Source organism: Mus caroli, chromosome 13 (assembly GCF_900094665.2).
Source record: "Mus caroli chromosome 13, CAROLI_EIJ_v1.1, whole genome shotgun sequence".
Lineage (NCBI taxonomy): Eukaryota > Metazoa > Chordata > Mammalia > Rodentia > Muridae > Mus > Mus caroli.
The window spans coordinates 92,481,504-92,498,021 of record NC_034582.1 but is presented as its reverse complement, the minus strand read 5'-3'; the positions used below and the strand labels follow the sequence as shown (position 1 = coordinate 92,498,021).

Below are 16,518 nucleotides of genomic sequence, written 5' to 3'. Positions count from 1 at the left end.
TTTTTTTTGGTTTTTCGAGACAGGGTTTTTCTGTGTAGCCCTGGCTGTCCTGGCACTCACTTTGTAGACCAGGCTGGCCTAGAACTCAGAAATCCGCCTGCCTCTGCCTCCCGAGTGCAGGGATTAAAGGCGTGCGCCACCACGCCCAGCTGGGAACTGAATCTTGATCCTCTTAGAGAGAAGGTGCTTTTAACCACTGAGCTGTTTTCTCTCTGGCTCCAGTTCTGTATGCTTCTTTAGAAGATATTTGGAGAAGAGCTGTCCCTCTTTTTGGTCATGTTATCAACCACAGTGGCTATTAAATAGATAGTGGTTCTCAACCTGGATTCGGTTTGCTGTCTATGGAATTGTACAGTACCTAGACATTCTGTTTAACATGGCTTTGTATTACTAGGGTAACAGATTGTGTGTGTGCTCTTGTGCTTGCATAGACAGACAGATAGGCAAACATCCAGACACATAAGATTAAAAATAAATGCAGTGGGGAGCTGCTACCTGAAGTACACTTAGGCCTCATATGAAGGTTCAGTAGCCTGGTATTACCTCTTGTAGTTTTAAGATATTATTACCAGCTCCTTTAAAAATATTTATTTGCATATTTTATCAGTTTCAGAATCGACACTATATTATTTGTTTTATGATAAAACTTATTTTAGTAGGATTTCATTTTCTATCTAGATTTCCCTTAAAAGTAAGAAGTATGCTGTTGACACGTATACTACATAGCTTTATTTTATTATTTTGTTCTTGTTTTTCTTAGCTGATTTCATGCCAATATTGGGAACCAATCTAAATCCAGAGTTTATTTCAGTCTGCAACAATGCCACCTGGGCGATTGGGGAAATATCAATTCAAATGGGTGAGAGTATTTTCTTTTTAGCTATATGCCTTAATCACTTTTTAAAAAAGATTTATTTATTCTTATATGTAAGTACACTGTAGCTGTCTACAGACACACCAGAAGAGGGTGTCAGATCTCATTACAGATGGTTGTGAGCCACCATGTGATTTCTGGGTATTGAACTCAGGACCTTCAGAAGAGCAGTCGGTGCTCTTAACCACTGAGCCATCTCTCCAGCCCTGCCTTAATCATTTTTGTCACTATTTTGTTATTGTTTTATTATTTTTTTTAAATTAATTTATTTATTTTTAGTTTCTGAGTAAGGGGAGGGAGAGGGTAAGAGAAACACTGCCTGCCTTGTTGACAGTTATCAGGATAGCCAAGTGTTGGTGATGGTGTCTGACAGTTTCTCTTGCTCCTTTTGCTCGTCCTGTGGTGTGATAGGTATAGAGATGCAGCCTTACATCCCTATGGTGTTGCACCAGCTTGTGGAGATCATCAACAGACCCAACACCCCAAAGACGCTGTTGGAGAACACAGGTACCACGTAACTGGAGTGGTGAAGGGAAAACGATCGGCTTTGTAACTGTAAACCGAGATGCATAGAGAATCTGAAACAATGCTGGCTTTGCAAACCCAGCTGCTACTGTTTGCTATGTATTTGAATTCTTGAGAATGATGTCTTAGTTTAGCTATGTTCCATAGCCAGTCTACAGAAAAAAACATTTTTCTACAAATTCTCGTTTAGTCTTCTCTAAAATGTATTTTTGCTAAGATACAGTAAATATAAAAAGCAATAAGATCAATTGTTGAGTCAATAATTTATAAATGGCCAAAAATAGATTATAATTCAGCAACTGATTGGCTAAAAATGGCATATGTGTTTTGTATTTCATCCTAAAATCTTTTTAAACCAGGAACTTAAGTGGCTCCTGGTGGGGTTTTTCTTCAGAGGCTTGTTTCTCTCGTGCATTTATAGAAAGCATGTTAGTGTTAAAGAATGCCTTCCATACAGTAGCACATGCAGGGTTATTCCATCCTTTTCCCTCCACCCTCTCCAACTGTTGCTAATTAAATAAGTTTCATTTTTGTTCAGGGACATTTCTTTCTTTATATATTGAGGTAATGATTCTAGTAGTTTCTTCATAGTTAATGTGAGTCCTCCCATTATAACTGGATGGAGATTAAAATTAGGTTTTCTAAATGTGAAAGTTTTCAGGCATTTTAATTTTATATTTTTAAACTACACAGTTTACCCTCAAGTAACTAAAGTTCATAATGCTTATTGGTATGGAAGGAAATCTTAATTATGGAACAGTTATCTGGCTGATTGGCTTTATGGGTACTGTTTAGTTCAAAGTAAATTACATTTTCTTTTTGAAAAGTTTAACAGTTTATGTTTAGGGTGGTTTGAAATCTTGGCAGATATTTATCTTCCTAGAAAGCAGTGCCTGTGTATGACATTCAGAATGCAAATACTTGGCTATTATAAAAAATATTGTTGAACATAAAGAAAAGTTTCTATTTATCTTTTAATGTGAATGCATAACTGCAAATAAATGTTGAGTGTAATGTATGCTGAAGTTTCTTGTGGGATATCAGCTGGTGGATGTCTTCGTACTTCCTTTAACAAATTGGCTTTATCAAGATTATGCTCTGGCATGATCACACTCAAGTAATAATAAAATAGCTGATAATGCCATACAAGTTGAGGCTGAATCAGGATAAAAAACACTCCGTATTGGTTGAGTTACATTTGCCACAAGTGGCTACATAAATTACTACCTTCTTCATTCCTTGCCCAAAACAATTGGTTTTAAACTATAAAGTCAACATACATTTTAGCAACTTAAGCACCATACCTTAGCTATTTATTCCGAGGTCAATTCCTTAGTGTGTTGTATTTGTTTTCCCAACTCGTATATCCTACACTGAACTTTTTCAATGGACCATCATCTGCTCTCGCATGTCTCATTGGATTGTTCATACCTGCCTGTTTAATGAGAATGTTGCATAGTTCGTGTCTTTTGAACATAGGTTTTCTTTCTCTTGCTTCATATGAATCTGCTGAATTTTAGTATTATCTGTGTAGTTTGCTTCAAGTAATCCTTAAACATTTTTCTTTACCCCCAACCCCACCCTTTTTTTATAAAAGGTTAACCTGTAAGTTTTTGAGAGAACACCATTAAAGCACCTCATAGTTTGTTTTCTGTTTGTATTTTGCCCGTTGTGTATAAATGTATTTACATGTATGTACCTTTGAATTGCAACATGCAGTTCTGAGTTGCAGCTGTTTTAGCTTTTTGTTCATTTCAGGAATTCCTTAATTTTGATGGAGAGTGCCCACTTCAATTTAAAAAAAAAAAATCAGATAATGTACTATGGTATTATCTGTTTTGTATCAGGCCTTTTATAGGCCTTTCCCCTATAGTCCATACCACCTGTCATTACAGTGGACTATGTAAATTTACTTCCTTTACTATGCTTTATCTTGTATGTGGTTAGAAGCTAGTGTACCATTACCCGTGTTATCAGAGGATAGTCAGAGTGGAATCTGATACTCTGGAGCAATTTTCAGTTTTTGATTCAGTAGACACCATGGTACTTAATGTCTGACAACTGATTTTGACACAAGCAACAAAGTCCCATTAGTTTGAGAAAAGTTAACTTAAAAGCTACCAAAATTTGGGTTAATATCCCTAGGTGATTTTTAAAGGTTGTAATCACTTACAAAAAGTTGAAGTTTTGAACTAATACAGCTACAGAGATTGATGTTTGATCACATTTCCTGATAATTCCTGGGGAAAGATTTCCTCTGCAATGAATGCTGACTGACTTTGAATGAAGACCCTCTAACCCGCTCACTTAATAGCTCAGCTCTTACCATACTTGACATTTAGGTGAGCGAGAAAAACACTTGATGGTTTTTGGTGTTCTCTCAATCTTTAGTTACTTTAATTCCTTTTGTTTTCCTTTTCCAAGAGTATGCCATATATGTTGCTGCCCCTTCCATCAGGGGGTGGTAGTAACCAGCACTGGTGAGATCTTATGTTTATTATCATACACAAATTCTGTTGGTTTCTGTTTCTGAGTTATTTGTTGTTTTTTCTTTATTTTTTCTCCTTCCCCCTCATTTGCTCATGTCTTGGTTGGCGTTTGGTGGTGTATAACCGTGATTGCGTTACCTTAGCAATAACAATTGGTCGTCTTGGTTACGTTTGTCCTCAAGAGGTGGCCCCCATGCTACAGCAGTTTATAAGACCCTGGTGTGTATTATTCAATCTTTTTTTTTTAATTCATTTTTCTTCACTCTTTCTTTCTCTATCTCACTTTTAGATATATTTTCAGTTGGTTACAAAAATCACAATCCTTAATCATTGCCAACCATGTGACTAATCTTGTCCTATCAGGTTTGTGAGGTTTTTCAGTAGTATCGTCATGTATATTTATTTTATGTTGTGGCTAACAACTAATGGATGCATGGGATAAGATTGTCACATGCTTGCTGTGTTTAAAAGCTTGATTATACATAAAAGCATTTAAATATCCACCAAAAAAATTAAGATGCATGCAAATTTTTATAAATTTAGGTTCTTGCATTACATTTCTTTTAGAATTAATTTGGAAACTTGGATTGCATTAAATACATGTTTAAATTTGTTATGTATAAAATCTTATTTGCTTGTTAATGTCAGAGTTAAAACATCTACACCCTAAATGTATAGTAATAGCTTATATTGTGACAGTATAGCCTGTGTTCTGCTTCTTTCAATTGATAATCTTTAAACTCAAATCATTTTTAGTAGTGTTTAATGGAATACAAGACATAAAACAATTTTTAAAAATAATTTGGTAATATACTCTCTTTGTCTCAGTCTGATTGATAGTTTATGTAAGAAAGACTAGTTGTCTATTTTTATAGATTCACAATATTAAGATGAGACGAGTCAGCAATGTAGGAATATGAGAAACTTTTCTGAAAGTTAAGCTTTCTGAAAATGTAGCATAACCATTATTTTTTGTGATGCCTATTCCATTAAATACTGTCTATTAGCATTGTGTTGAATATGCTTTTTACTTTAAATACTAAATTCACTTCTGTAATTCAATAGGTGTACTTCTCTGAGAAACATAAGAGACAATGAAGAAAAAGATTCAGCATTCCGTGGGATTTGTACCATGATCAGTGTGAATCCCAGTGGCGTAATCCAAGTAAGGTGTTCACAGGGCTTTGCTTTCAGTTGACTATATGCTAAATAATAAATTTTTAAAGGCAATAGATAGATGTTCAGGCTTTAATTACGTTTATTGTGTATGGACACACATGTACTGTGGCACATGTGTGGAAGTCAGGACAACTTACAGAAGTTGATTCTCTCCCTCTAGGAAGTGGGTTCTCGGGGCTGACCTGAAGTCCTAAGGCCTGGCAGCATCCTGCCCTTGTTTCTTATATTTGCAGATTGAGAGGGGAAGGTTATATTGTTTTCACCTGGACCAGGCCTTTTCCTGCACTTTTACCTCATTTGTTTACTTGGTGCCTGCCTCCTGTCCATGGATAGAACTTTACTGAGTTTGACCTTAAAAATAGCAAATAAAGCTGGGCGTGGTGGGACACTCCTTTAATCCCAGTACTTGGGAGGCAGAGGCAGGCGAATTTCTGAGTTCGAGGACAGCCAGGGCTACACAGAGAAACCCTGTCTCGGGGGGGGGGAAAAAAAAGCAAATAAAATAGAATATTGATTTATTCTTTGAAATTGTTTTGAAAGCTTATTTATTCTATTATTTCCTAAGCTCATGTTATCTTTAAACATTTTTAAAAGCATAGTTACTGTTTTTAGTGTATATGAATCTTTTGCCTGGATTTATTTCTGTGCTCCTTGTTGGTGCCTAGTGTCCATGGAAGTCAGAAGTGGGTGTCATATTCCTTGGGATTGGAGTTATGTAGGGTTATGAACTGCCATTTGGGTACTGGGAATCAAACCTAGGTTCTCTGGGAAAAAAACAAACAAACAAACAAACAAACAAAAAACCAGCTAGTTCTCTCTAAACCCTCTCTAGACATTTAATTATTTAGTGACAGGTTTTATATGTGGGAGTTCAGTCAAATGTTCCAACTGCCAGTTTGTCAGACACTGCACAAAACAAATCATTGAATTCTACACCACATGCTCAAAATACAAAGCAAGTGCACAGGATCCTCCGTTGGTTGGGTTTTGGCTTTGGTTGCTCCTCTCCAAGAGCCATCTCTGCAGGCCCTGGTTGGTCCTTTTGAAATAGAGTCTTACTGTGTACACACTGGTGCTCGCTCTTAACTGCTGAGCCGTCTCTTTAGCTCTTTATTTACAGTTTTGACATGAGACGTGGAGGTTTAGATGGTGTGAAGACTCCTACTTTACTGAGTAGAGTGAGCGTCATGGAGAGGGCACCTTGTTTATTATATCAAGATGGTTTTTAAATTTAGTCCCCTTCTATTTCGGACTGGTCACATATAATGTAAATTCAGATGATTTTAGGTTACTTATAATCTAATCAAAACTTTGTTGGTATTACTGACTTTATCTAGTACTTTCAGACCATTTCTAATGCTAAATAGACTGAGTTTGTTCATTTTTAGTACAAAATAGAGTAGGACATTAAATGGCAATGTGATATAATTACCAGAAGGTAATGAGTTAATAGAAATGCTAAAAAATCACTTCTAATTCAATAATGGTTGTAGTTGATTTTAAATGTTTTAGCTAAGTCTGTAGTGACAGGCTCTGAAATTTGCATGTGTTTTACTGAATTTTGTAAATATATTAGCAACCTAAAATTCCTCTTGCTTGTTACAGGATTTTATATTTTTTTGTGATGCTGTTGCATCATGGATTAACCCAAAAGATGACCTCCGAGACATGTTCTGTAAGGTAACGGATAAGCATTTGTGACTGTTAACTCCGAGGTGAAGCCTTTGAGTGCCTCTTCATTTTAATCGTAGATTCTTCAGAGCACTATTGATTGACTGTGTGAACTAAATTTTTAGCAAAAAACCTGGTTTGATCTTAAGCTATGTAACTAACATTTGACAATATTTTTCCAATTAACATTACTAGTTCATATTGTCTTACTATTGCAATTATGGAAAATGGCTTGAAGTTGGAATAGAACTACAAGTTCCCTTCACAGAGATTGAGCTATGTTCTTCCTTTATCAGTCCTCCCTTCTGATTGTAGTCTGTACTCAGCTGTAGCAGAGTAAGAAATGCAGTACTCTTACATACTTGAGTAACTTCATATTGAACGCAAGTGAGTGTATTTACAGTCAGAAGCCCAAAGCTTGTATATTTATCATTTGAAATAACCCAACATTTTTTAAAACTTATCCATTAGATAGGTTTGTGTTTGATTTTTTTTTTCCTTGTAATTTACTATCAGAAATTTCTTGTACATCATATTGCTAAGGACATTGCCTGAGTTTTAAACTTAAAGCATGGAGGTGGTTTTGGTGAAGTTGTGGGGTATAGAGAGTTTAATTAACAGGGTTTGAGAATTAATACCTTGAAATGTTTAAAAGTCATAATTAACATCAATAATGTTTGATTCCGAAAGCTATATAGATCTGAGGTTTTATCTTTATTAATAAGTTAATAGCTTGTCACTCTTTGCAGATCCTTCATGGATTTAAAAACCAAGTTGGGGATGAAAATTGGAGGCGATTCTCTGACCAGTTTCCTCTTCCCTTAAAAGAGCGTCTTGCAGCTTTTTATGGTGTTTAATCTAATACACTTAAGCTGCAGTCCCAAAACTAGGGGTAAGTTACAAGTTTTAGAAATTTTCAGAGTGAAAGACTAATACTGTGGTCAAATAATGCTCCTTCCCCCCCCCCCCCCCCCTTAGATAGCAGAAATCCTGGTTGGTACGCTAGTTTGATATCTACATTAGTTTACTCTTCTCACTCTCTGTACAAGAGCGGTTAGTCACGGTGGTGGGGAGCGGTGGCAAAAGTAGTTCATTTTTGAAGCCTTACTTTATAATTTTACACATGGCAAGGGCAAGAGGCTTTATGTTATATCTTTAAGGAAACACATTTAACATTGAAGCTGATTTCTGGGAGTAGATGATGTTTTACACCCTTGTGTCAGGCACCCACATTCTTTCAAAGTTGTTCATGGAAGACTCGGTTTGAAGAAGTACAGAGCCAAGTGCTTTGGGTGTTTCCTCTAGATAATCTCTGTTCACAATTCCAGACTAGCAGCTGCTCTTGCTTGGTGAGTTATGCTGAGAATTAAACTGTGTGGGGCATGGTAACAGAACTTGGTGTGTTTGCCTTGCACACTGTTTAGACCAGTACAGTGAGCTGGTTTGAACACAACCTGAGACCTATCTGAAAGCCAAAGGACACACTAAATGTGTAAAAATGTGTATTTTACTAAATTGAAGTACCCTGTACATCACAAGGGTTGGGATTGTTTCATTTTGGTGTTTGCTAGCTGCTTGTTAAGTCTGAGCCAGAAAGATTCATTATCTGAGTTACAGCCTAGCAGAGAGTAGAAATCAGTTTGTAGCCTCAGACTCTCTAGGCCCTCTGTGATGTTCACTTCAGTGAGGAGCCCTCGGTGTCAGCATTTGCTTTCTCTGATCCTAAGAATGCACTGGAGTGGGGGGAGGGGGCGCAGAGGGGGATGACTTAGCTCTGAAGAGGCAGTTTTGGTAGTGTGTCTCTTTGGTGCCACCACCAAGTAAGGTTAACTGATGATCCTGCTTCTGGGTCAAGTAGAAAATAATTGTTTCCTAGTTAGATTTAAGAGTGCCACCATAGCCTTTATTCTTGCTACTTTGTGTTCCCATTTAAAAGCAGAATAGGGGCTGGTTGTACTTCACTGGTGGGTTAATTAACCACTGTGAATTCATTCAAACATTTACCAAGTGTTCAAAGTTTGACACAAGTGGTTGGTACTGTTTTTGTGAAAGGACCATTGTCAGATATTGGTTTAACCAGCTCAGTAATGTTGATTTCTTAGGTCTGTCTTCACATTAAACTGTGTTAGTAATTTTAAAACTTCACATCAGCAACATGAGATTGCCTGAGAATATAGAAAATAAGCAGATTAAATAGAGTTGGAAGGAGAACTAATTAAGAACATCAAGAAAATGGGTGTGTGTTTTATTTCTGGACATTACCACTTTCTGACCCTGCCTAGTAGGGTAAAATTAGAATTTGTTTCCTTAGACATTGGATAAAAAGGAAAGTGACTATGTTAAATTAAGATTTTATTTTTTAAGAAAGTAAAGTGGCATTATGCAGGAAATGTTCAGTTTGGATTTAGGGCCATTGTGCTAAAAGAGGTAAAGATAAGTAACATGCAAGGCAGGATTCATTATGTGAAGAATTAGACTCTGTATGTTCCCAATGTGGGTTTGCCTTCCTTCATATCTAATGCAGACTGTCCAGAGTCTCAGAAGAACATAGCATGATCTTAGTCAATTTGCCCATTTTTTTATTTTCTCTATTGCTAGAGATAGAATTGTTATTGGACTGGTTTTATGCTCCATTGGCTCTGAAACAAAGGAAGGTATTAAAGATGAACTTGGTTTTGTTTTTTGCAGGTCCGTCAGTCTTGGAGACTATGGGAGCCTCTGCACCCAGGGAAAATGTTACCCTTTACAGGGGGGAAGGGTAAACCAGTAGGGAATACAGTACAATCCCAGCCCTACTGGGAGGGGCGGGAGGGAGGTGTTGCCGTCACTGTACTAAGTCGATGTTGGGAAATGTTTTAACATCTGGAGCCTTTGTGGGTGGAAATCTGTCTCCAATTACAACTCTGCACTGGATGTGAAGAAGCAAAAACTTTCGTCTACTCACAGAACAGTACTTTCTGGAATATTACGGGGGATTGTACCAAAACAAGAACCACTTACACAATGCCTAGGGAATGAGGAGGAGGAGGAGGAAAATCCCAGGTCCACAGCAAAGGACAGCTAAGAGTGGGAGGCTGCAGCAGTAAGGTAGCTTTTTATCAAAGGTTTTTATCTAAATTTCCCACGTTACAGGGCCTTGTCTTGCATGCTGATGAAGAACTACTTAGAACTAACAGTTAAAGTCAGCTTGCCTCCCTAGTAGAAGCAGGTTCTTGGAAGTTACAATTTAAGGTACCCCCAAAAAGTTGGAAATAAAAGGAAACAAATTTGAACAACGAAGCACCCTGTGACATGCCGACGCGCCACTCCTTTATCTTTGCGGGCTGGGCAGGGAGGGAGGAATAACTGGGGTCGGGGATCAAACGAAAGGTGACATCTAATTTCACATTAAAATGTTAGTGGATATAATTTCATGGTTGTACTTCTTAGATTTAATTTCTAGGCCAACACATTATCTTAAGGTGCAGTTTTAAGGTTCAGGCATGCGCTCTGGCTCATAGTGTTTGAAAGTGATGTCCATTAGTGGGACCGTAGCATGCTTGCCTCGCATAGAGTGCGGTTGGTATTCATTTACCTATGTGCGCCAGTTTGGGTTGCCGTTACCACTTCAATATAGCCCTGCATTTAAAATTCCTTTTAAGATTCGTGGATTTTATTTTTATTAAGTATATAGATATATAAAGTACTGTAGTTTACAGCTAGGCCTTGAAATATCTTTTTAGGATCTGTTAGGAATAAGATTGATATTGTATTGTGTGTAACCTGCACAATGTGGAAAGCTGATATACCTGTGCAAAACCTTTGCCTCTGTGCTGTCAATGTGGTGTGCTTTCTGCATGGTTATATACTACTAGTAACTTTATCAAACTTCAAAATACATGGTAAAAGATCTGTAAAGGCTGCATCAATGTTAGTTGGCACATTAATTGTAGAAGTTGAAACATGATCGCTATATTTCCATGTTTATTCCCGTTCAACGTACTGCCTCTAAGCTTTCCTTTAATTTCTTTATTTTTATTTTTGTTCGAAGCATGATCTTAAAGATATGTTTAAGTTAATGGGTGTAATGCAGGGTTCCTACACTGTATTGGCGCATGTTGGTGGCCCTCTGTGCCCTACGCATATGCACATAGGGCACATACACAGCTACAGAGTGAGAATTGGTTTGGATCCTCTTCATTTCATTTGTTTGCCTTTCTGTTATTTTTCCCTCTGCTTCCGTGTATCTCTGTGAATAAATCCTTGTTACGTTAACCCTTTGCTCTTCCTCCCATGTGTATTTTCTTACATACTGTGAATGTGAAGACCCTAACTGGTACACTTGATCTTATGTCCATATGAAAGTGCAAATCTTTATTAATTTGGATTGCCTGAGCAGTGTGTATCCCATGATGATGAAGGGAAATGGAGAGATTTTTTTTCCTTTTAGCTCTGCTGGTCAGAGATGAAGCCACACCTTTCCATTTTTCAATGCTGCATATTTAATCTGCAAAAAAAAAAAGTTAAGCCATAACAGCCTTTTTATATTTTAATTTGACACCTTCGCATTGCAGAATAAATACCCAATAACTGTTTTTATAGGAGTTGCTCCTCTCTGCATGGTTCTGTTCTATAGAAGTGACTGATACCGGCCATTGCACTGAAGTGTGAGCTGTCCGTGTGTGACTTTATAAATACAGTTTTAAAACATTTCACATGCATGGTAGCACGCAGAGGGTTTTGTTGTGGATGTGTTTGTTTGTTTTAACATGTTCTTTTACTTTCTTTTCTTCTGTTTTGGCTTTGCAAATTTCAGTCTGTGGGGCCTGAAATAAAACCATGTATAGTGCCCAGTCTGTCTTTCCTTTTTTATTTTTAAGCTAGACTCAAGGATGTGTGGTATTTCGCTTTTTTAGTACATTACCTTACTGGAAGCTTAAAATTTGCTTCTCAGTTGGCCTTTAAAGCAAGAGTGGAATAGCTATTTTATTCTTAGGTTGTAGAATGCCCTGTAGTGCTTCAGATACTTTGGGAACATAATATAGGAGATAGTCTTACGTAAGTAATATAGAAACAGCCACATTTGTCCATTAATGCATAAGAAACAAAGTAAAGTTTTCTGGATCTGTGATAAACAATTCTTTGTTAATTAAAGGCAATTTTATTACCTGTCTAATTAAGAAAACATTTCCAAGTTAGCAGTTATGCAGCTCAAAGCAGTATTTGGCTTTATAGTAAATTTGTTTCTAAATCTAATAACTTTAAAATAGAAACTTAAGTAAATATGGCTTATACCCTAACACTAGGGTGGTTTTCTTTTCTAATGTAGCTTTCCCTGTTGAGGCTATTGTTTCTTCTTAATTTATATTATATTTTAAACAACATAGTATATAGCACAGGAATTTGCAGAAGCCATTTAAGTTTTTTGAGGTCAGCGCTGAGTTAGCATTTATTGTTTTGATGAAACGTGACACATCATGGGATATATATATATATATATATATATATATAAAGAACTTAATTCTTGTGGTGCAGTCTTGATAGTTTTGAATGTTGCCTAAATGTCTATGAGGTTGCGAGTTTGTCATTGTTACATTCCAGTGTTTCTGCCTCTTGGCATGCTTAAAGCACGGCTTACTTCATCTGCTCCTTACACACTAAAATGCTCTTAGTGTGCTCAACTACAGAGATAGCCGCTGCTGAGTGATGTAGATTTTCTACTTGAATATTTTTATGTTGTAGGAACCTCAGGAGGTCAGTGTTTACTGTTTTATATATGCCTTCTTTTTCCTGTTTGAGCTTCTCTCTCTGAAGGATTCTAACAGAACAAAAGCTGCTGATCAACCTAAGTTGGAAACAGAAAGTGTGTCTAGTGTCATTGAAGTGCGTGCTTGGCAGTTCCATGTTCCCCACCACCCATTAGTTAGCAAGCGAACTTAGTGCCACAGGTGTTCATTTACTCGGGAAATGGTTTTGCTTTTTGTATTGTCTAATCTCTTTAATGACTTCATACTGTGTAAGGAAAATGACTTTTGTATTGTTTGTTGGTTATTTCCAGAGTAACCACCTTGTAAATACCCTAGAGCCAGCTCTGATGCTTTACATCGTTGCTACTTGATTCTGTTATGCAACTCAGATCTCAGATCTCAGAATACCTAACCAAGCCATTACATCTTAAAACAAAACAAGTAGCATACATTTTGTAATTAACATTGATAAACACTGTGATTTTTTTGGTTAAAACTTTTTCATTGATCTGAATTGCTTAAATTGCATATATTGTAAAATAGAGTCAGATGTATATTTTAAAATAATTTCAGCTGACTTTCCTCTGACTGCTTTGTCTACTCAGTTAGAAATATTCAGATACAAGTTTTATCTCAGGTGAATATCCTTGTATCGTTTTGCTTCGCTGACATGTTTATAAAGAAAGACCATCACACTTAATAGTCTTTGGAGGTTTGTAAGGGTTTTTTTGTTTTGTTTTGTTTTAATGTATTTTATTATCTTCCCGGTTAGTCGATTATTTTTCCCCCTCCAATTGTTTTACCAGACCAGAGAGAGAAATAAAAACCTCTCCTTTTACAAACACTCAGAATACAAAAGTGGAATCTTCCCTACATAAAATTTTGCAAAGTCGGGGTGCCAGAATTAAATTATGTATTAAACTCTTGTCTCCATTTAACACCTTTGCAGTGAAAAATTTTTTGCTTCATATAGTTAATTATATTCATATTGAATGTATTAACAGATAGCAGTGCAGAAGCATTCTTCCCAAGAGAAGAGTATACCATGCACGTCTGCACCCCAGGCCCTTCCTCTGAGTCTTCAGGTGCACACACCCTTCTTGTGGAGCTACTTTTGCAAATATTACAAGGTGGGGGGACACTAATTGTTGCTGCTAGTGCTGTCTAATAACGTGGTCATTGGAATCTAAGGAAACTAGGGTCTGTGGTTAACACCCTGGGATAATTGCGATGGGCAGATGTGCAGTAATGGCCTGTGTTGGTAACAATATTATCTAGTTCAATGCCATGCAGTAGCATTGTCTAGCAACTAGTGCATTTCATACTGTATTAAATATGGCACTGCTTCTAAGCCTCGTTCCAGTTGAGTTTCACATGAGAGTTAGCTCCTCTTGCCTGTCTTTCTGGGTAACTGGAAGCTAACTTCAGGCTTGATACAGATCTTCTCCCTGTTGGTATTACATACATAGAGATAATTCTCAATGCCTAATTAATATACATTTGTTAAGGTATAAGCATAATTACAGCAACTGTTTTTATAGTTTGTATCCCAGAGTATATTGTGTTGAAATAAAAAGATGCATAGCAGCTGAATGTATGCATGACTTTGAGGGAAGTTAAAACTGGTTTTCTTTTCCCCACCTCTGCACATTAAAAAACCAAGCCAAATCTATTTGCCAATAATAGATCACTAATTACAAAGCTAGTAGTTTTCCTTTGGGTAAGAGTCTGTTTGCCATACATCACTCTTCCACTGTGGCTTGGTATTGTGCAGATTACCTCTTTGATAGGTCTAGTCACCTTGTTCAATGCCTGTCTAACATGGTTAGCTACAAGGCAATGTTGTCTCCTCCTAATGTCCACCTCAGTGAAGAGGTTCCACTCTATCTCCTCACCTCTTGTCACGGCTTCCCTATGTGGATATATAGAGAACCAAACTGATTTGTTGTTGTTGTTTTTTTTTTTAATGGAGATAGTAATTAGATAATACTATGTAATTAATTTTACTCCGTAGATTATCATCTTAAGAGATGCTTAAACATGGTAAATCAGTTCTTATTATGAAAGTTTTACACTTAGTATTCATGTTAACCTCGGGTGCAATAACTTCGTAGTACTTGCTTAGTTAGTTATAAATAACTGGATCTTTCTGCTGACAACTTAGGTTGTATGAGTTATGCTTAAAAGCTTTAAATCAGATGTTTCCTGTACTTGCCACACTATGTTAGAATGTGTCCTTCAACCATATCCTGCAACTTCTCAAACTGTACTAAATTGATATTTCTTGAAGTCTAACTCTGTGCTAACAGATCTTCATTTTAAATAGAATACGGTTTTAATTTTTGATAAGCTGCTGAATTTTAAAGAGAGTTTTTTGGGGCCACCAAATATTTTGGATCATGCAGAGAATATATATTGTACTGTAGTAATTTTGTATTTACATTTGTATGATGTGACATAATAGATGTGAATGTTAATCACTGCTTGACTATGTTAATAAAGTTGTTTAACTATAGACGTTGCACTCTTGATTTTTAATGGAAAGAAATTACCTTATCTTTGTCTCCTTCCATCTTGTGTCCTAATAGGTTTGGTGGGGGCTTTGGGGGATGGGCATTAAAGTGCTGTGTGCTGTGTTTTTATTTGTTTTGATTTGCCTTAGCTTACACATTAGTGACCCGTTGTTATCCAAACAACTTTTTTTTTCTTATTTATGTACAACAGTAATGTGAAAGTTTTGCCTACATTTTAAGTTAACTACTATTGATGCTTTTCCATTTGAGCTGAGGAAGATATGGGTGATTAACTGCTCTACCAAGGGAAATGACTGAAGGTGAAGCTGGAGCCACAGAATTGATGGAGAAGCCATACTGGGTGTGAGGGGATCCAGTTGGAGCTGCTGTCCTGCAGGAAATTAAGGCTTAGGATTTTGCGAGTTAACACTTCCAAGTCATTTCCTCTTCAGGTTGTAATCACCTAACGTAATTGCATGTTACCAATTAAAATGTAAATCTATTGATACATTCCAGAGTGTGTACGTGTAAACACTGTATAGTGGATTTTTTCTCACTGGAGATACAGAACATTTTAGATCAGTGTTGGGCCTGAGATGAGTCACTGAGGCCCAGTGAGTCCACTTAGGAAGTGAAGCTTGAGTTTGCTTTTGCTAAAAGTATTTGAGGTAACACAATTGTGTTGAATGGCACTGGCCCACGGAGAAGGAATCTAAGATTCCGGGTATGGGGTAAGGGTGGGGAGGGAGACGCTCCTGAAAGTGTCTCCTGATCGTTAGTTCGGGATTTTAGTTTGCTTCCTGCAGCAACTGCTTCTGAAGATAAAAATACTGATATTTTAGTGAAACTGCAATCTTACTAGTTTCATTCAAGTGATTTTTTTCTCAGTTCTATCGTTAAGTGAATGAATGGGTCCGTCCATTTCTGAACTGGCATTTTTGTGACGAGTTCATAATCTGACATGAACAATTTTACAGTTTATGTGGTTATTTAGGGGCCATGATTTTTTTTTTTTAAGATTTATTTATTTATTATATGTAAGTACACTGTAGCTGTCTTCAGACACTCCAGAAGAGGGAGTCAGATCTTGTTACGGATGGTTGTGAGCCACCATGTGGTTGCTGGGATTTGAACTCCTGACCTTTGGAAGAGCAGTCGGGTGCTCTTACCCACTGAGCCATCTCACCAGCCCTAGGGGCCATGATTAAAGGGCAGTGTTTCCATATAAGTCTTAGATGTGCTTTCATTATTGTGCACTTAGCAGTGGGAAATACTGTGACTTGACTGTCACCGTGGTCCTTTTTCCTCTGGGTCTTACATTAGTTTGTAAAACTGTAGTGATGTTTCTTTCTTACAGTTTTTGGGTGACAGTTTGGAAGTCAGTTAGACTTAATCCCTGGCAGTGGTGTACGGATGTTCCAGTTACCTGTGCTCACTTCAGTAACTGTTAGAGCAGTCTTACTGTGACCATTCCAAGTATTCCTCTTTAATCTGTATAGTGATTTTTAAAGAAGTGAACAACTGCGCTGAGGAGGAGAGGC

General features: G+C 37.1%; 1 protein-coding gene across 2 annotated transcripts in view; it reads left to right on the top strand.

Annotated features, from left to right (window-relative positions):
- The window catches only part of Tnpo1 (transportin 1), an 88,847-nt gene extending 73,868 nt beyond the window's left edge, over positions 1 to 14,979 (top strand). For both annotated transcript variants that reach the window (XM_021179911.2, XM_021179912.2), the window contains exons 19-25: positions 761 to 859; positions 1,286 to 1,381; positions 4,032 to 4,107; positions 4,954 to 5,053; positions 6,673 to 6,747; positions 7,488 to 7,630; positions 9,427 to 14,979. In XM_021179911.2, coding sequence (XP_021035570.1) covers positions 761 to 859; positions 1,286 to 1,381; positions 4,032 to 4,107; positions 4,954 to 5,053; positions 6,673 to 6,747; positions 7,488 to 7,595 — 554 coding nt within the window. In that variant the 3' untranslated portion in view covers positions 7,596 to 7,630; positions 9,427 to 14,979. The remainder of the gene's footprint in view (positions 1 to 760; positions 860 to 1,285; positions 1,382 to 4,031; positions 4,108 to 4,953; positions 5,054 to 6,672; positions 6,748 to 7,487; positions 7,631 to 9,426) is intronic.
- Positions 14,980 to 16,518: the final 1,539 nt, after the last annotated feature.